Source organism: Diadema antillarum, unplaced genomic scaffold (assembly GCF_040938485.1).
Source record: "Diadema antillarum isolate AM-2024a unplaced genomic scaffold, OU_Dant_1.0 scf00000145, whole genome shotgun sequence".
Lineage (NCBI taxonomy): Eukaryota > Metazoa > Echinodermata > Echinoidea > Diadematoida > Diadematidae > Diadema > Diadema antillarum.
The window spans coordinates 457434-478808 of NW_027271034.1; the positions used below are offsets into that span (position 1 = coordinate 457434).

The 21375-nt window shown below is 36.3% G+C and overlaps 1 protein-coding gene across 1 annotated transcript; it reads right to left on the minus strand.

The window, feature by feature from the left end:
* Positions 1–4130: 4130 nt before the first annotated feature.
* LOC139721537 (uncharacterized) lies at positions 4131–20881 on the minus strand. Its single transcript, XM_071632852.1, has 18 exons — positions 20726–20881; positions 15671–15751; positions 15104–15231; positions 13883–13991; positions 13282–13419; positions 12657–12744; positions 11922–12019; positions 11082–11160; positions 10451–10545; positions 9974–10087; positions 9501–9557; positions 8942–9055; positions 8257–8430; positions 7530–7605; positions 6844–6953; positions 6220–6366; positions 5423–5629; positions 4131–4763 (listed from the first exon to the last, which is right to left on the minus strand). The coding sequence occupies exons 1-18, from the start codon at positions 20825–20827 to the stop codon at positions 4131–4133; spliced, it is 2550 nt and encodes an 849-aa protein (XP_071488953.1). The 5' UTR covers positions 20828–20881.
* Between the last annotated feature and the right edge of the window lie 494 nt (positions 20882–21375).

A 21375-nucleotide genomic window follows, 5' to 3' on the forward strand; every position in this document is an offset into this window, starting at 1 on the left:
TGTAATTAAAAGTGTGCCTGTTTTCTCCAAAAACTATTATTGCAAACTGTCTCTCATGAGACAAAATGTGAATTTAGATGCCATTTGACTTTGTTCTTTTTTTCCCCCAAAATGAGAATTCTTTTGGAGAATACTGCTGTGAATGGAAGGCGGAGGGAAGGTGAAATAAAGATGAGAGAGTGGTGAAGGTTTCAGTGAATGCTGATAACCAGACTTGTATCAAGAAGATACACATGCAAGGTTGATTTCAGCTGCTGTTGATGCCACTTGCTTGTCAGCTTAGGAAACCCAGAAGTGGAAGGAGAAAAGATGAGCTGAAGATCTTTTCTTTTTGCTTGTCAGCTAAAGAAACCCGGAAGTGGAAGGAGAAAAGATGAGCTGAAGATCTTTCCTTTTTGCTTGTCAGCTTAAGAAACCCGGAATAGGAAGGAGAAAAGATGAGCTGAAGATCTTTTCTTTTTGCTTGTCAGCTAAAGAAACCCGGAAGTGGAAGGAGAAAAGATGAGCTGAAGATCTTTTCTTTTTGCTTGTCAGCTTAAGAAACCCGGAAGTGGAAGGAGAAAAGATGAGCTAAAGATCTTTTCTTTTTGCTTGTCAGCTAAAGAAACCCGGAAGTGGAAGGAGAAAAGATGAGCTGCTGAAGACCTTGGTTTTTTTTTTTTCTTTTTGCTTGTCAGCTGAAGAAACCCGGAAGTGCACCAGTTACGCTGAAGGCTTTTTTTTTTTTGCTTGTTAGCTCATGAAACCCGGAAGTGCCCCCCCCCCCCCCCCCCCACTTTTGAAAACGCTCCACCGGCCCTACTGTAGCACATAGGGGCTTATGGGCTTTCTCGGTGACATGACTGTGGTTTTCTTCTTTACCTTGGTTAACCCTTTATGATATATTCCCTCATTAAAAGACCAGAATATGCCTCACTCTGAATTTTAACCCATTGAGGACGGTTTGATTTTGCGACAGCACACATTTCCCATAGACACCTGCCCGAGTATACTCGGGACTCGTCCTCAACGGGTTAAGGAAGGCGGATCAACCTTTTCATGCGTGAGATCAAGACGGAAAATAAAGTTTTGAAATTGAAAGACGAGTTCCTTCACTAACTGATAAACTGAAATAACTAATCACACATTGTAACTCACCCAAAAATAAAATGCTCTTTCTCCTTATCTCTCTCTTCTTTCCCTCTGCCTCTCTCATTATTTTCCTCTCTGTCCTAATTTGGGATTTTTTTTATTTATAGTGAATACAACAAAAACAAAGTCCACATGCAACAAATTGATCATGCTATAAGAAAGTTTATTTACATGAGTAATAACTTAGAATGGTAAGGTCCATTTTGTGAAACATTGCTTTACAAAGTGTTTCATGCAGAAGTCACCTCATTTATACAAAAAACAACATTACATCTGTAATTCATAATGTAAAACAAGTAAGGTTATTGATTCGAATGAGATGATCAGTCTATGTATATCACAAAGTAATGGTGATGACAGACCTTGAAACATCGAGAGTGTGATTTAGTTTCGAAGGCAAAGAAAAAAGAAAACATGTAAACAGTCAAAATGAAAATCGAAGTAGTTTTCTGAACATGTATTTTTCAGATTTGTGCAGCATTCATTCTTCAGTCTTAGCTTTCCAATCATATAGGATTTGTCCCTCTTACTGCCAAAAACCTACCTAAGAAACACTGAAATGCCAGCCACCAGCTAAACATTTCAGAAAGTATGGGTTTTGAGATTAATAGTTGCAGAAAACAAGGTATTAAAACAAAAGGTCAAATCATGTCACCTTAAAAGATGCTGCATCAAAACTTTACAAGTTTCAAGTGTCAAATATTTTATACAGATTGTCTTTTTTTTCCCTAAGTGATCAACAGGAGGTAGTTGGGATATAAAATGTGAAGACTTTGAAAACACTAATTACGTTTCAGCCACATCACCTTACTTTATAGAGGCTTATTAGCAACTATATCAGCACAGCACAGAGTAAAATCAGACTGTGTTTGCTATGTGAGTGCAATGCCTTTACAGCTCTAAAATGCGAGTACTGAATCATGCCATAAGTTCTTCAAAATTCTGAAAAAAAAACCAACAAATCAAATCATTATTCATCATATGAATTCATATTTTTCTCTCCTTTCAATGTGTACACTGTGCAAACACCAGACACATGAACCAAGTAAGGTAATACTGTATTGCCAGGTATTCACAAATATTCATCTGACACAATATTAAGTGTTTTAAATGAATAAGATAACTTCCTAAAGTACAGAATTACACAAAGTGAGTGTAAATAATTTCAGATAGAAAGCATATACTTCCATTTCAATTCTACGCATACGTAAGAGAGACAGTACGAAAAATGACAAAGAAAATATTTTATTATTCAGTGACATAAATCACACAACAGCCCATTGGATACTTTTGATATTATTTTCCCTCACAAGTGATCACAGTGAGGTTGCTAAGGCCCTAAATAATGTTCAGGTGCAATCCTAAGAAAGGTAAATGCATTTTCAATTCAGCTAGGTAGTAAAAGTAGTCTGTAATACCACATCTTTTCATGGAGCTGGCAATAGCTATTTACAGGTTGACTTGGGAACTCACAATGCTTGATAGTGAGTCTTACTACCATCTTTTATATATTGCAGTGTTATATGTAATAATGTTGCTGCATTTTTTAATCAAAATTTTAAAAAAATTATTCTGATGATTGTAGGAAATGTTTGTACAAATACACACATCTTCATAAACTAAGTGATAAGGACATATTTGACAGCAGCTTGTTCGTAAAATTAACAGGGCACTAGATGATAAATCAACCAGACAAAGCAGCATGAATGCCATACAAACTTTAACAATCATTATTACTCACTGAGGGATAGTCATTAGCGACTTTTATCTCCAAAAAAAAAAAAAGTACCATTACAGATTTTTCCTTCATTCAATTCTAAGTAATCACATTCAAAAAGATGATTGCTTTAACACTGACTAAAAAATGCACCATTGGGTTGCAATCTGTGGTGTGTGCCGGTGCAATTCGATAGTACTGAAATGCAGCTGAGATGATTTTTTGTTAAATCAAATATGACATCACGACAACACGAGGCACTTTGATTCTGCACAAAAATAGAGCACATGAACATTCAAAATATTGCCATAATTCTCTCTAACATAAATCAGAATTCATCTGAGATGCCTTAACATGATTTTACTACATTAAACCTCCACAAATTAGGCATGCCAAAATCACATAACAAATCTTTGCTGCTTTGCCTGTAAAAGGCAGTGTCACATTGGCCAAATAAATCAACTTTTGTGATTCATGAGAAATTTCAGTCTAAATCTTACCCATAAATCTCATTGGGCAAATATCACACACATCCCCAGGGGAGTGCCACAGAGAAGACTCATTGATATTTCAATCATCAAACATGTGTGGCAGGAAAAGCTGGTTTGCCATATCACACAAATTGATTACAACTAAGGGAAGCCTTACACAAGTCATTGCAAGTAAGTTTTCACACAGAGTGATGAGAGTTGGTGTGAATACATTATACAGCTGAAGTCATACAAATGTATATGGAAAGAGTTAATAAGTAGACATGCTGATGAGGATCAAACAAGGTTCTATTCATTTTTTTTTGTGATGATTAAAAACATCTATACCATTATTTACATATTCTGAAGAAATGTAATGAACCTTGAAAAAGGATAGAGAATCAGATACATATATGTGTTGGTCATTCCAGACTTCTACATTACGAAAATAATATTCCATTTCCATGATTGACAATAAACAGTATGTGAGCTTAGAAAAAACATGTTCCTAGCATAAGGCACATAACATTTCATTTCATTCAATTCTATTTCATTGAATTTATCCTCTTTGAATTAATATTGTATCCATTATGAATTTAGTTTTTCTTCCATCACTAATACTCATAATAACTACTGTTACTTTATACAATCTCTCTGTATACCAAGCTTATGTACTCTCTCTCTCTCTCTCTCTCTCTCTCTCCTTCCTATTATCTCTCAATATAATCAGTTTGCACTGGTTTACACACAAAAATCAATAGGATCCATCAACAAGAATTTGTGAAATCTTTGGGTGAAATCTTTGTGAAATCTCATGATTTTATAGGCTCTTGGCTCTCGCTGGATGGTTCTTGTGTTTCCAAACTATCTCCTGGTTCTGTCTCCTTCTCATCTCCATCCTTATCATCATCCTTAGCAGACACAGTGTCTGAGTCCTGGTTTCCATCTGCAGGTTTAACCTGCTCCTCATCACTCACAGACTTATTCCCTGCTCCTTCAGTCTCATCTCCTTCCACTTTCTCCTCTTTGCTCTCATCTTCTTTCTCATGTGTGGGTTCCTCTTCTGTAGTCTTTTCATCATCTTTGCTTGACGCTGGCGATGGCGACTTCTCAGTTTTGCCTTCTTTTTCCGTCTTCTCTTCTTCCTCCTTCACTTTCTCCTCCTCTTCCACTTTCTTCTCCCCTTCCAGAACCTTTGATTCAGTCTTGTTCTCTGCATCATCCTTCTTAGGAGGTTTGACATCTTTGTCTTTCTTTGCGGATGCCTGCTTCGGCTTGGTAGCCGTCGCATCCTTGGTAACCACATCACTTGTAGTCTTGGACTGTTTTGGTGGAGTGGATCTTGTGGAGGAAGCTGACGCCTTCTTCAAGCTGGAGGCACTCCCACGGCCCTTGGCACTGGCTGAAGGTTTGGGCTTCAACTGTGAGCTTGGGGCATTGGTAATCTGTGGATGTAAAAAGAGGCATTGTTATCAATTGTTCCCAGTACGACCATACCTTGATGTCCTGCTGTAACCTATGTTTTTCATCTGTATCATGTCTTCAAATGAATTTCAAAATATGTTATTACTGCTTGTGAGTTCCCTCTGTGAGCTCCCCTTGGAGTCAAAGTTGCCCTTTGTACATTAAATCATAAAATCTTGAAATTGTGTCTATCAGAATATCCATCAAACAAACTATAAACCAGAAGAAAATCTATATTATGTACAATCTACATATTCTGTAAGTCTTAGTTTTAAATATTTTTCAAGGTCTAACATTAAAAAAAAAAATTTGCAGAATTTCATCCTTGAGTCTGAAAAAAGGCTTTCACCTGTATGAGTCACATTAGCACTTAAATAGAAGAATACAATTTGGTTTTCATGTCCATGAATATTTCTATCACACAATATTTCCATCAAAATCTGCTCTGCCATCTCACAATCTGATACTATATCTCACAGTTTGATAAACTACCAATGTTTTAACTCAAGCAGCGAATACATAAAGGACACAAGAAAATTGTACTGGAGTAATTCTGTGGAGATATAGATAAAGTGTTAAAAGAGGTTGTAAAGTAATTTGATGCTTGTTATTCCATGGATGGGGGGGGGGGGGGACTCACCTGTTTTGGTCTGGTCCCACTCTGGGGAGTTTTCCTTGCATCATTTGCTTGCTGGGTGCTCTTCAAGAGAGGGTTGTTACTGGGCACCTTGGCATTGGGGTTTGGGGCTGGTCTCCTTAGGGGCTTCTGTTGGGATGCCTTGGGGGATTGTGTCTGCCTCACTTCTGCTGTAGATGCCTCACCAGCTCCTTGTGCTGTGTCTTTTGGCTATGAGGGCAATGTCACATAAAGTAAGAAATTTAAAAAGGTTGCTGCTATAATTCTACTACATGTTCTTGACAATGACATGTAATCATGAATATGCAATATTTCAAATGACTCCACTTCTAAGGACAGCCATCGACATGAAACTGACAATAATAAATATTGCACAAATGATCTATAATAAATAAAATAGCAATTGATGAATGTATTTGCATCGAATGACAATATTTAGTTTAAGGAAATACTCGTAATATTAAAGTGCATGGGTGTGGCCTACTACTAATGACCATGTTCCATCTGAATTTGGGATATACAACATACAACATGGCAACTCCAAAATGCAACAAATCAGTTTTACCTACCATCTTTACTCAACTACAGTCAACCTTGCTTAAGTCAACATCACATAAGTCGAATGATATGGCCTAAGTCGAAGGTCTTTTCAAGTCCTCTTCTCTTTATATTCTCTTGAATTTTTATTCCCTAGTAAGTCAAATGTTCTCTAAGTTGAAGCTATTTCTTCAGTCCAAATAGATTTGACTTAGGTAAGATGGACTGTAGTTTCTGTTAGCCTTCATGGCTGAGCTGCTCACCTGTTCCTGTTTGTGAGGAGCACCATGGACCACCACCATCTGTATCAGAGCCTGCTTGAAGGATGCAGTGCACCGCTGCTCTATGCTCTCCACTAGTGTCTGTTTGTAAAGCCTCTTGTAGCTACGTCTGATCTGGGGCAAGTCCAGCTGAAAGTGGGATCAAACATTGTTGGTCAAATATAAAATAAAGTATCTGATGTGAAAGAATTTCAAACCATCCCACACATAAAGTAGGTTTAAGACTCTTTCAAGAGTCAAGTGAACAAGAACTTATTGCAAATGGCATGGTGTAGATAAGGGTTTAGCAAATTTGAGGTAAATTTCCACTTCAATTTACTTACTACTTTGAACTATCGATTAGGCTACAAAGCTGTGATATTCAGAGCTTACTGAATGCACATGAACTTGATATTTGTCATGCCTTGTGGACCTTCATTTTCATGAAGACAGAGAACAATACATGTAATGACACAGAAAAAAAAACCCATAAGACACTTGCACTCACACACAATGACCACATACAACATGTGCATATATAGACTCATACCTTCAAAAAGACATCGCAACATTCAACTCCACACATGCACACATAGTCACACAAAGGCTTTTCCACAGATGACTTACTTCTGATCGGGTAATGATAATTCTCATCAGTGTTGTGTCATCAGCCTCTCCCGTCAAACTTGAATGGAGTCTCTCAGCCATGAACTGTGTGCAGCTGTTCAGACATCGCACTGTCAATGTAGACAGAAAAAAGATACTTACATGACATACAATCATATACCTGATGACTGAATTACACTCTATAAATGTGATCTACTGTATGATTCATCTCACACCAAAGTTTCATCAAATTTAGGGTGCAGAAGGGCTGCCACGATTAACATATCAAAATCAAGGAGGATATATGGGTATAACGAACAATCACAGAGATATTCATATGTTACATACACTGCACTAGGTGCAAATGACTCCCATACTCAGGAAAGCTATTGTATTTCCTTGTCAGGCTTTGAAGAGATAGGATATATTTCTGTTTTAATTCTCTTGTTATTACGGCACTCCCAGCAGAATCACATAAATTTGGCATCCCTTGGTGCCGCAGCAAGTTCTTAACATGCACAACAATCATGTTAGGAGACCTTAAAAGGACTATTAGGACTGCAAGAGGGCAGATTAATGGATACTTGAGGTAGAGGGGTATTCTAAAGTCTCAATCCAGTTTGTGTTGTCTGATGCTTTATTCTTCAAACACTCTCAACTTCTCTCTATAGTCAACTGATTATGGTGTTGAGCTGTGAAGATCTTACCCATGCATATCATGGCATCCTGGAAGTCTCCAATAAGGCTACGTCTCAACTCCTTTTCAAGCTCTGAATTTGTCAACTGTAAACAAGAGATTGATACACAGGGATAAAGACACAATTACTCAATGATTTTACATTTGCTTAGAGGATTGTTTTCAATATAATCACTTGATATATTACCCCTGTCATACTCACTTACAATGGTTTAGAAATGTAAACTATTCAATATTGGGACAGACAAAAATGTATGAGTATATAGGTGATGCAGTACATACACCCTCTTCCACGAACATGAATCTTCATTCTGTTTATCAATCATAATATGATGTGTAATATATGTGATGATGTGCAAAATGCCTGGAAATATTATTAGCTACAGTATGCCAAGTCAAATCTCTGTGGAAAATATGATAGCTGTAGCATCTTGTTCATTCTATTATGCCCATAACAGTTGTTCCACAAAGTATGAAAATGAAAAAAAGACTAAAGCTATTCCAAATTATCCTCCTTCAAAGCCTTCTTTAAGAGATAACAGCATTCAAAGAGTGCAAACTCTGATTCTTAATCACAATTACCATTTTGGATGAGGAAAATCACTGATTAAGTCCAAATAAAGATAGACAAATAATTTTCATCCCATGGCAATAGGAAGTTGGACTGCTTCTGGCTGATGCCTCCAAGAGAAAAAAATTGGTCCAAAGAAAACAGACAATTCATTCCTGCCTCTCACCTGATCATACTGTACAAGGACCTCCCTGAGATGTACCAAGCTGGCTTCTTGGAGAAGACTGGCCATCTTGCCACTGGACACATCCCAGCGAGCCTCACTCCCAGCATCCTTCAGGGCTTCAGCATCCTTTAGCGCCTGGTCCTCATCTACCTCCGTTTCCTCAGCTCGGCAACCCTAGGGGCAAACACAAAACATGATGTCGCAGATGTTTATGAACTTCCTTTCTTTAAATGAATATCATCTGGTGCAGACAGCAAATCTGGGATCTTATCCTTGGGCATACTGAATCTATGAACACAAATTCTCATGAGCTAACAATTTGAATAACGTTTAGAGTACAAAACTTCATACATATACATCAAATACATAAATGACAATGTTGCAATAATTGATTTCCTCAGCAAATGTAATTCATTTCTGATCTTTGCTTACATTTAACTGTCTATAATATCTATTACATAACATCTATTCTCATATGCACTAAACAAACAATGTGATCAATCTGCATCGGTATGCAAGATATCAAACTCTCTATGAGGTCCTAATTGATAATTTTGTAATGCAGAACAAAAACATAAAACATTATTCTGGAATCATGTCTGTAAACTGGTTCTTATCTGGTGTGCATGTATACCTGTTTCCTCTCATACAGCACAAAAAGAAAAAAAAAACTAAAAAAGCTTACCTTTGCCAGAGCCAAGGAAAGATGTCTGAGTTTGCCCTTGATCTCTGCTGTGATGTCATCCTCTAACGATACACCAAATTTGGCTTCATAAGATTCCTTGATACCAGCAATTGCCTGTTAAACGTACACAAAATTTATAAAGTAAATAGTGAGGACTTATACATCAGGTAGGACTACAGTCAGTGTACCATTAATATGATTGCAGAGAAATTTATCTCTGTAGAAAGTGTATTGCCTCTTTTATTTTTGCTGTGTTTTTACCATCATATATATAGACTAACATTCAACTTCAAAAATTCAAATTCATAAATATTGTGAAATTACTAAAGAAAAGATAAGTATGGATGCAAATGGAAATTCAATTAACTTCTCAGAAAAACTACAAACATATGGCATTTGAAATGCACAACATTAAGTTTTCTTGTATAATGCAGTTTACTCCTTTTTCCTTACATTAACTGTACTTGGATTAAGTCTGTGAGAACTGAAAAATATATAGGAATTGTCAATTTTATGGAGTACCAGTAACTTATTGATCAGTGAAGTTTAATGTACTTACAGCATTACTTCTGGTACAAAGGATCTCTATGACAGGCTCAACCAGTGAATCTTCACCCTGGGAAAACAAAAAAAAAATAGATATCACTTAGCAACATGACATGACATAAATCAGTTTCTCTCACACACCACCACAAGACGTCTCATTTTGACTACTTTAATGCAAAGAATTCAAGTTGATTTTGTAAGTCGTCAAACTTTCTCATTCTCTACCTGTCTCACTCTCTCTTTCTTTCTTCCTCTCCCTTTCTCCCTCTCTTGTTCTTGGTACAATGTATTTGCTGAAAATCATTTAAACAAACATTTAATATTTACAATAATTATTAACAAAATTAACTCTTCCTACTGTTTTAAATGCATTTACCAATATTTCATATCTCTTTTCAAATACATTCCTCATGCAAGAACCAAATCACTAACTGGCAGCATATAAGTCAATTTCCACTTCTTTGTAGATGCAGAAACGCATCCTACCTTGAGAGCCCGCCGTAATGTCAGTGCATCCAAGTCTTCCCTTGTTGCTAGGAGACTCTCGATGATGTCATCATATTCAGCACTCAAGTTGTCTTTCAACTCCTGCTCCAGCGTCTGCATACACAGCCATAAAGAATGCAAATTAAACTAAAGTACTCAGGTCATGGGGATTGTCTACTTTGTGAAGCTGCCAAGCTGAACTAACATGATGATGACAGCGTTCTGCTAACAAATGACCACTACTTATAGCGCTGATCTTCCAGACCAAGTCTGGCAAAGAGAATTTTTATCAAATATCACATGGTGCTAGTGTTTACACTGTTTGATGATTTATTTTCACAGAAAGTCTACTTGATCCTTTTTTTTTTCATTATATTTGTTTGTTTGTTTGTTTGTTTTGTGTGTATTTTTCTGTAAAGTAAAATATGGCTACACTTATGGGTTATAAATCTTGTATGAATAAGTTGAGTGTCTCACCAGTCCATATGTGTCTTCAAACTTGGCCAGAGTGTCTTGTCTCTGCTGGTATGTCCTCTTGGCTAACGTCTGAACAAGGATCTGCTCTGGGTTACCTATGGTGTGAAAAAAAAAACCACACAAAAATACTAAAAGTTTAGAGCCTGATACAATATATTGATGCTGCAACCATTAAAGGAATGTTTTCATCAATCTTCTACATGAGATGTTATATTCACTCCAAAATATTTCATGACTGAATGATGGCAAATACGTGTATCAGTTTGTATCCCATCAAGTTTAATCCTCCATCAAGCTTTCACACAAAGTATGTCAACACATTACATGATGCACTACATTTACTACTCTGTATCTTATCAAACTTCATCATCCAATACAGTTAGCATATTTACGGTGACACCTACCATGTGGTAGCAAGACTAGAAGTTATCCACTTACATTTGTAACACCATAAGCCTGTATGTGTATTCCACACGTCTACACCCCATGAAGAATAATGTCACAAGATTTTTCAAAGTAACATCTTTAGAACAATCAAGAATCATTTTTAATGCACAAAGTAAGTTTTGCATTGCTCTGCCTCATAAATAATGTGTGGATTCAGCTTTCATATAAGAAACATACTGCTTACCCATTCCTTTTGTAGCTTTAAATAATTTGGCGGCTTCATCTTTCTGGTTATACATCTGTGGCTTCACAACAGCTTCTTTCTGCATGGGTGAAGGACAAAACATTTGATATGACGATTTACTTCAACTAAGGATTACTTTTTTAGTCTTTGGCATTTTTTTTAAAGCACAAACAGTCTTTGCATATATATAAAAACATACTACAATTCTCACCTTATGGACAACATACTTACAATGCTATATTATGTAGGAAATCAATTCACTCTATTTATACAACATCTAATACTGCAATATCAATTGAAAATATTTCAAGACATACTTCAAAATACCAAACCATCATCACACTATCTATCAAGGAGTTAACATACCATTTTCATATTTCAAAAGATTTATTCTTTTCAGATCTCCTCATCACTACAAAAAATTCAGTTGTTTCAATTACGAAAAACAAAATACACCAAGATGGATCCAGAGTTATATATTAATGTTAGGGCTTGACAAATTTCTAAAAACGGCTATATTTTAGTGGCCCAATCAGGCATCTAAAATCAATAATAAATTTTCATAATGATGTCCTTTTATTTCTAGTCACTACATTTCTTTTTTAGGCCACCAATTTCAAATTCAAAGATCTTAGTGACCCAAATAGGCCACCAAAGTGTCAAGCCATACATATAAATTATGTGTACGCATATATATGTATGTATGTATGTATGTGCATATAAATATTTGAAGTTGGCATATTTCTTGCATATATAATATTTATATATACAAAGGTACGGCATGGATTCGGGTCTTTACATGTAAGAGTAACTATACACAGAAAGTTTTGAGTACAGCACCTTTTTCTTCTCCTCTGCTTTCTTTCTCTCCTGCCCTATAACAGGCAGTTTGGTGGTTCTTCTCTTCAGCTGCTGTCTGGTTGGCAGTCTCTTACCTCCTCCCTGGCAACGAGAAATTTGCTTTCAGTGAGCAAGATGGACTTTGCACAAATGAAACATTTAGTCTGGTAGCAAACATGTCTGTATACAAGAGGCAGCCCAAGCATATTAGTACATTAAATTTTGTACATCATATCCTGACTGTAAACAAGATGGTTTGCAGAGCTGGTCTTTGTACAGGTTTTATTACTGCTTGATATATTTATAAAAATACAAGTCATTCAGCTGTGGCATCACAATTCTAAATATCACGTTGACAGGCTAGAGATTAATAAACAGTCATGCTATTCAAGCTATTTTTCAGGATATTCCTTCGACTATTTCTCTCTTCTATCCAAAGACCAAATTTTGCCAAACAAACCAATTTCCAAATGCACAAGACACTCTGAAATTTGGCAGCACCACCCTGAAAATCAGGTTGACTGTATAAATATGTTTATAAATTCATTTTGCACTACACTCCTCAACTACTCCTTTCTTCAAACTTAGTCATGATTTGCCACGAATATAACTTTCAACAATCTGCAATGGTGGGATGGTAACATAAGACATGAAGAAAAGTAAACTCCATTGAAAATATACAGAGCTGACAGTTCAGTAGCTCTACATGGAAGTATAAGCCCACACTCACCAGACTGGGTAATTTTGTGGCCTGTAGTTCAAGAGCCTCTTCTTCTGTTGGAACTTCAATTGTCTCCTCGATGTCGCCCTCGATGAAAGTTTTCTGTCAGTATCAGACATCACACAAAGCAGTCAAGATAATGTATCACATGTGTTTTTTTATTGCTCAATTCATGAACCTATGTTTCACTATAACTGAAGAGCTAACATGGCAAACATATATTTTTGTCATCCCAAAAAAGAAACACACACACACAAACAAACAAGCAAGCAAGCAAAGAAACAAACAAACAAATCTAACACAGATTTTATAACATACCTAAGAGTCCCATGAACCAATAGCGGTGTACGCAATTTCAGCATTTTTAGTTATCAGCTCAAAGTTTGCCTTATCACACTTCGGTCTTTATGTAGGTTTACTTTGTCATGCAGTTTGTCACTTCTTTTGTAAAAACTTTTGTAAAAACTATGCATGTCAATTTCTCAGAAAAAAAAAAACGAGGCAAACAAACAAGAACAAATATCTGACAGATCTATGCATATGTAATCATGCCATGGCACATTGTTCTCTACAAACTTGCATACCAGTGGATGTTTCTAGGCATGAAACCATCAATGCAAAGACTGGCAGATGTCTCACCTCTTTGTTTGCGTGTCTATCCTTGGCATAGAAGATGAAGGAACTGGTCTCATTCACACCTCTGAGGTCAACCTCATAGCTCTTGGTCACCTGTGCCTTCTGGGTCAGGTAGTAATTGTGCATGAGGTAGTCATCCTCCTGCAAATATCAACAAAGAAGCAAATTACCCATTAAGAGACAGAAAGGTGGTACTGATAATATGAAGAAACATCAATAAATACAACTCAGTTGCCAATAAATGATACATATACTTATTCACTGATTTTGACAGAAAAAAATTTAATGTAGAAAAAAAAATGTACTACAACATCTAGAAAACTTTGCTATTCATGCATTCAATAATTGGTTTGTGAGGATGATATAGATATCTGTAATTCACAAAGCTTATGAAGTTGGTTCTAAGCTGATGTACTTTAATACACTGAAAGGTCAGGTCTATGTGTACATTTTTGCTATAGAAAAAAAAATATTCTTTGTTTAATTTTCAATGGAAAATCACCAAAGGATACATAACATTGAAATAAATAACTTTAAATATGGAGATGGGACCACACAAATTGCTATGAAAGCTTGACTGATGGAATAAAATGCTAAAACTTACCATTTTATCAAAGTTGTACATGGGTTTCACCTTGTTGAGTCTCTTTAACAAAGCTGCATTCTCTTTTTCTATCCTCTCCTGTTCTCGGTTCTTGAAAGGAGTGTTCAGACTGAGGAAAAATGTACCAAATTCACATTAAATTCTTCAACACAGATACTGAACATAATCTACATGACATCCATATCAAATATGCTTCAGACACTGGCTAATGGCTCTGTGAAACATTTGCACAGAAATAATACATATGATCATGAGCACTTTTCTTTGTAACATTTCATGACCTTCCCCATTGACCTACAATTGGACTTTGGAGAAAAAAAAAAGATAAGGGAAAATTACAATCAGACAAAATGGAAAATCTAGATGAAAACATAGAAATTTATAGAGTTGTGCCAGTGGAAAATGGTGTGCTAATAATACAAAATAAAAAAAAATAGAAAATTGCTATCAAAATTTATGATCACAGAAATTGATATGGTGACATATCATTGAAGTAATGCTTGGCAATCTAGCAGAAAAAGACACAAACAAATTAACTAGATTTAAAGAGATGATTAGGAAAAGACAGAGGAAACATAGAAGAAAAAAAAAAAGAAAATGAGATAGAGGAAGGGAAAACTGGATAAACATTTAATATGATATTGTCATTTACTGTATACGCTATAATTTTCGCGTACATAAATTTTCGCGAATTGCCGCTGTCACACATTTTCGCCAGTGGTTAAATTCGCGATTGGGGGACCAGAGAAAATATGAAGTGGCAAAGAAAGTGTGAATTTTCAACTTACTAGCAAATAAGAATGATACTAGTTATACACTGCATGAAAAAAAATTACCAAACTCTGCTAACTAGTAAGTTAGAATTCAACATTTTTGAAGTGGTTATAAGTCCATCGCGCTAGATTTCTGACGAGTGGTCCCCTTGCGATAATGGATTGGCTCTCTACAGTACGCTGTAGTATTCGTAAACTGTAGACGTGGACGTGCTATATGTACGTAAACAAGCTTAGCCAGTACAGCACTGAAAGTATGTTCGGTAAGCCATGACATGGTATACTGCTAGTACTGAAATTTTCGTATCATCAAGGCAAGGGATTCATTTTGGAAGGTAATATTTTCGCGTGTTGTTAAATTCGCGAATAGCTCCCGACTCGCGAAATTCGCGAAAATAAAACCCCCGCGAAATATATAGCGTATACAGTACATCACTTGAATTCTTACCTCTTTGGGGCAGCATCATACTCAAAGTTCCAGTTATCCAGCCCACCTCCAGACCGGATGATATTAGTGAGCTTGGCGAGGAGGATGCGGTTGTCATGGTCAATAAGAGCTTGTTTCTCCTCCTCCGTCTAGGCATAGCATGATGACAGAACATAATGTAAAGAAGAAAAATAAACAGATTTATCTCCTTAGAGATGCTTTATCAATTTCCACAATAGAATACTTTCTGGAATCGATTTATCTGCACATTTGGAATTGATGTAACACAGCTCTATGATAAACAATCACAATGGGTTTACGCATTTCTTTTCCTATACTTCATATGCGTGGTACCTGAAGAATCCAAATGTTTTAGTTTTATTTTTGGGGCACAAGATGGTGAAAAACAATACTTGACAAGAAGAATGTCTTACAGGCATTGTATCTAATGCAAAAAAAAAAAAGTATTAGATTAACTGCAATTGTCATCAGCTGGTGATCTTGGTATCTCATCTGAACATTTGTCATGCATGCAAATCACAGTTTCAATATGTAATGCACTGATAGATGAATGCACTCCTTTCTTACCTGCAGTTTCTTCATATTAACCTGGAGGTGTGGGTACGTTTTGGGAGAAGTGGCATCAATCTTTGTCTTCATCCCATTTTTCTGCAAACAAATAAACACAACAATCATTTCATGCATCATACTAATATCAATGCACATCCACAATCCATGTTATCTAAAACTAACCACCAATGCAAAGAAAAGAACAAAAAGTAATTGACATTCATTGTAAGAAAGTTGTATACATGCTGTAGATGTAGAATACCATGTAAGTGAAGTACATGTCACCTGCACTTTGTGGTACACACAGGAATGCTTTGAAAGTTTTGATAATGCATGAGACAGATAATTCTCTCCTACCTCCCCATTATAATCAGCACAAGTTGGTTTTCTCCTCCACAACATGTGCATTCACTCCAAAAGTTCTGAACATATATCACAACAGCAGCATCTGTTACCATGGCAACCTACCAGTATGGATGTCTCTGGGTGCACCTCATTTAATTAAAGGACTGAAAATTACCAAGTTAAATTCAATTACTTGGCGAACAGTGGAAAGATGGAACCCTGATTAGGTGCTGTTCATACACTTGTGGCTTACAACGCTTGACAACTGAAATGCAGCCGACAACATCACAACATCTGTGTCTTCTAAAATTGTCCACAATAAAGAAACATGCCTAGAGTAATATATATATACATTCATAAATACACTATAGATGTTTCTCCAACACAGATAACCCATCTACACATAACATCATTGATATAATTGTACCTGTCTTTTGTGTGTGTGTGTGTGTGTGTGTGTGTGTGTGTGTGTGTGTGTGTATCATATCAATGTACTCAAGAATGTGTGCAAAGCATAGAGCATTACTTGTTTATTATGTACCATGTATAACTGAAGAAAATGCATTTAATATGTCACTTTATCTTGATAAATTAATTCCATCCAGGGATTTTACTGTTTTAAGTTAGTAGTATACAAAGTCCCCCTTTTTTCGAGCATCACCGTTGCTAGGCAACTGCAGGCACAGTCGGTTGGTAATGGCAGCAATTTAGTGGACTTGTCTTTGTGTCTTGTTTGCACACCAGTGCCATTCATACACCACAATACAGCATTTGGTTACTAGTGCTTGTAAAAAAGAAAAGAAAAGAAAGAAGGCAATTTCTCTGCAGTCTATCTATCATAGACTAGATGGAATATGATGATGTCTTCATGAATCTTCACTCATTTTACACTCTACAATGTATGTTCAATCATTAACATGTTCTGTATGGCACCAGCCCTTTAGCACTAAATAAGCATGAAAGTATTTAAATAACTTTCCTTCCGACAACAAGGGGAGGGGAGGGGGATCTGATTTATCTAGGTGTATACAATGCCAAACCTTTGTGTGTATTCTCTCCATTTTTTTTATTGCATTCATATTGATGTAATGATTTAAGATACAATGTACATGTATACACACAATAAATGTGTGGATCACATTATGTCAGAGATATATCAATACTTTCATTGGAGTGTATGTACATTGTATGAGATATTACAGAAGTCCTGCTAAAGATAGTTTCTTGCAAACTGACAACCTCAGATTTGAGCATCTTGCAAAGACAATGAAGGAGAATATAATTTTTGTCATTAAACTGTCCTGCTTCACTTCATTCTCTCTTCCAAGCACAGGCATCACTGGTTGTCCATGGCAACAGAAGCCATATTTACTGTGCTCATTGAATTTGGAAGTCAAGTGTGCAAACATTTCTCCTGCCTTTTCAATTTAATGCAATGAGTATTTACATAATGACAATCATTCAGTCAAATTATTGATTTTTCACTCAGCATTCTGGATTCTCTCTTTCAAGATAAAAAGAATGGGGTCAATGCTCGGACAAAATTTGTGATGCCAGGTGGAAAGTTTTATTCAGTCTATTCCTACGCATTCCGAGCAATTCAAAAAGCAATGCTTTTCATTTTTATCTTTTTATTTGGTTTGCACCACCCTAATCCTCTGCAGTAATGTAGAGTTGACAAAAATCAATAAGTTATTTATCCAAGCCAGCTGAAGAGCGGCAATAATGGAGTCTGGTATAAAGCCATTGTACAAATGGTGTACATGTGTACAACCATCATGGCTTCAAACTCATGGCAATATAAAGACTGTTGCCATGGCACTGACATGTTAAGTTTAAGGATGTGTGTGAAAAGTGAAGAATGAGTGAATTACATGTGATTTTCCTCATTCTGCAATAGGGTTTTCTACAAGGCCAAAGTTATGTTTCTAAATCATCCAGAGAGTCCTGGCCATTATTTTTAAGACACACTGTGCAATAAAAACTTCCATGCATCAAGGAGATTTGCCAGTGTGCCAGTGTGCACATAAAATGTATTTTGGAAGCATTAATTCAGTAACGCAAACAAACATAGTGCAAAATAGAAACCTGGCCTATTATTCACACATTGAATTTTCAAAATGACATCTTAACAAGTTGTGTTGTTTGTTTGATGCTTGTGATCTATTATCAAGTGTGATTTTTTTTTTTCATAGCAAGCACAAATATTGATATACTAACAAATCAGAACTACCACTCACTGCTGTAGTTCACTTTGTATGTCATAACAATGTCAAGTGTAGTGTAAGCAAAATGGTGTGCACACTTTTGATGAGATCAAGCATGATTTACTGAGGAGAAAAAGATTGTATTGAGGAAGTCATTTGGGAAATCATTACAATATGGTGAGTCATTCAGTATAAGGTACAACCAATATCCTTGGGCCCGAATTCACGAAGGTGGTACAGATGAAACCATGGACAAAAACCATGGAGCGCCAAGTGTCGCACGGAATGAGTCATTCAGTATAAGGTACAACCAATATCCTTGGGCCCGAATTCACGAAGGTGGTACAAATGAAACCATGGTTTAAACCATGGACAAAAACCATGGAGCGCCAAGTGTCGCACGGAATATTTCATTACAAATTTGGTCATTTCGTCGACAAAATGACTGTTTCGTTAACGAAATTATCATTTCGTGGATAAAATGTTCGTTTAGTTACAAAATGTCGTCATTTCGTCACAAAATAATCATTTCATCGATGAAATGACTGATTTCGTAACAAAATATTCCGTGCAACACTTGGCGCTCCATGGTCTTTGTCCATGGTTTCATTTGTACCACCTTCGTGAATTTGGGCCTTAGTGTTGCAAGAATAGTAAACCTGGCATAGTCAACATTCAACCATTTACACACACATGTACCTTGTAGTCTTCAATAGAGCATTTTGCTTTTGTACTACAAGTTGAAGCATAGATGTCACACAAATCCAAGATAATTATGTCACTGGTCTACTGCATTTGTCTTCATAGGAAAAACTAGAAGCTCTACAGTCTGTAACTTTATGGCATCATTGGAAATCATTAGATACCAATCACAACTTTGACAAATTTACTGTCACATGGGACAGTATCTCTCACACATGGCGTGAGTATTTCAAAATTCCACACTTTTTGATTGACAATGAAGTAGCAAAGCATATCAAACATCTACATGTATTTGCGAGCACAAATTCTGAGGCAAGAACATATGCAAAATAAGTCATATTATACATAATGCATATTCTATATCTTTATTCCCTGTAATAAAGGTCACATATATCCCACATACCAAGGGAAATGTTCTAATTCACTGTTTGTCCCTAAGTACTTTTAAGGTTGCCATGGATACATTGTCACATATTGAGTTTTTGACATTGTTTTACAGTAACATTAATTTTATCAGCACTAAGGAATATTGGTGTTCAGTTCAAAGTTCTTGCTTGAATATAATTTTTATTGTATTGAGCTATTATGTGTAAAAAGTGTGCAAAATACACCTCTTAGATTGAATTTTTAATTCAAAGGTTTGGGGGAAAATGAAAAATACTAACTGGATATGATTTAAATGAATAGTTGATGTAACAGATCATTTTGTTTATCTATTTGTGGTTTTTTTTTTCTTTCAGTAGACCCTAAATTCCTTCGGCACATTGAGGAAGTAAGACAAAAAGTCTACATGATACAAATTATACCTGTCACTATAATGAAACATGAATTCTGTACACTGCAAGTATGCCTTCCAAGATGTAGAATTTATTATTGTCATTTCTCCTGGACATGCTAAGAAAATTCCCAAATGCCACAAGAATCTGTGATATCTTACACTGACACATATGTGAATATGTGGACAGAAAAATCTGTCTGTTCAGAGGTTTTTTTTTTGTTTTTTTGTTTTTTTGGGGGGTTGTTGTTGTTGTTATTGTTGTTTTTAACTTTATGACTCTCCCCCCTATTCTGTGAAATCAGATGTAGTCTCCGCGGAACATATCTGCGACAACCAGATACAGATTGATCTTTCAGTCAAATGAATATGTACCTTAAAAGTGCACTGATACATTGCATATATTAATATTATCATACGTACACTATTACTGTTTTAACCATAGAATGATTACACTGTAGATATATGTACAATTAAAATTTGGTTCAACAAATCTATTTCCTCTAATATTCATTCATGAATGAAATAAACTCAGGAGAGCTAATAACTTCTTCTTCTCACTCATGGTCATCCTGAAACTCACGGAGAATTCCCCAAAACAGTCATTATGTTCAAGACTGGGCAAGTGTTCTGTTGAGTACTCCTTCCTAAAATTGACCTTTTCAATCCCAAATCCAACCCTAGTACATATGTATATCTTTTAAGGGCCTAACTGCACTGGCGACCCAAACACGTTCACAGTGCCCCAGTTATTTATTTAGGTTCCAGGATCACTTCGACAGGGTTTATAATCTTATCAGCAACACCCTATCACAGTAGCCTACGTGTATATTTAGTGTGGATGATACAGAACTCTTGATTAGCCTTCTCTAAAAAGCTTTTAAGTTTTCGAAACACCAAAGGCAACAAAAACAAGTGAAAATGCCTTCCCCCCCCCCCCCCACCCCATTTTCAAGCCAGGTAGTATAAGTTTAAAACAGTTACAGGATTAAAGGTATCATTCATTTTTCTCATCCTCTTTCAAAGGTCGTATGATTAACTTACCTTTGCTACATGCATCTCATAGTTCCGTTGATTCCATTTCTTCTGCAAGACGTTATTAGCTGCAGGGAAGCTGCTTCCAGTGAATGAACGTGATGCCATCATATTAGTATGGCTGATTGACTGTGTTTAAAAACAAATTGTTTGTTGATTCTCCAAACGTTTATGTTGTGAGATAAAGTTGGTGCAATCATATAGCTTTGGGACTACTGAAAATCAATCTTCCAGCTGTCTTGTTATAGTTAGTCGAGTACATTCTGATACAGAGTTCTGCTGCTGATGAGTCAAGGATGCACTGAAAATCTACTGGTCGTAACGGAGTGACGTACACTGTATGTACAGCCCAGTTGCAATGCAAATTGAGGAGCATTAACACTTCGGCTTAAATTTCACTTGATTGTCGACAGAAATCTCCAAGCATAACGGAGATTTACGGTATAGAAATGAGCTACCGTAAACAGTTTGAAATGCTTCCTCAAACTTGTAAGAAAGATCCAGTAATCATCAGCGTAAAATCCATTGATGAAGTGGCAGGCCTGCACCTGTGTCGAGCACTGCTCGTATACCAGGGACACGGTTGTAAATACCCTCCTCTTGCCCGAATCCAGTCGGCCTCGGCTCTGTTCTGGAATCTTTCAAGAAAAAAGACGTGC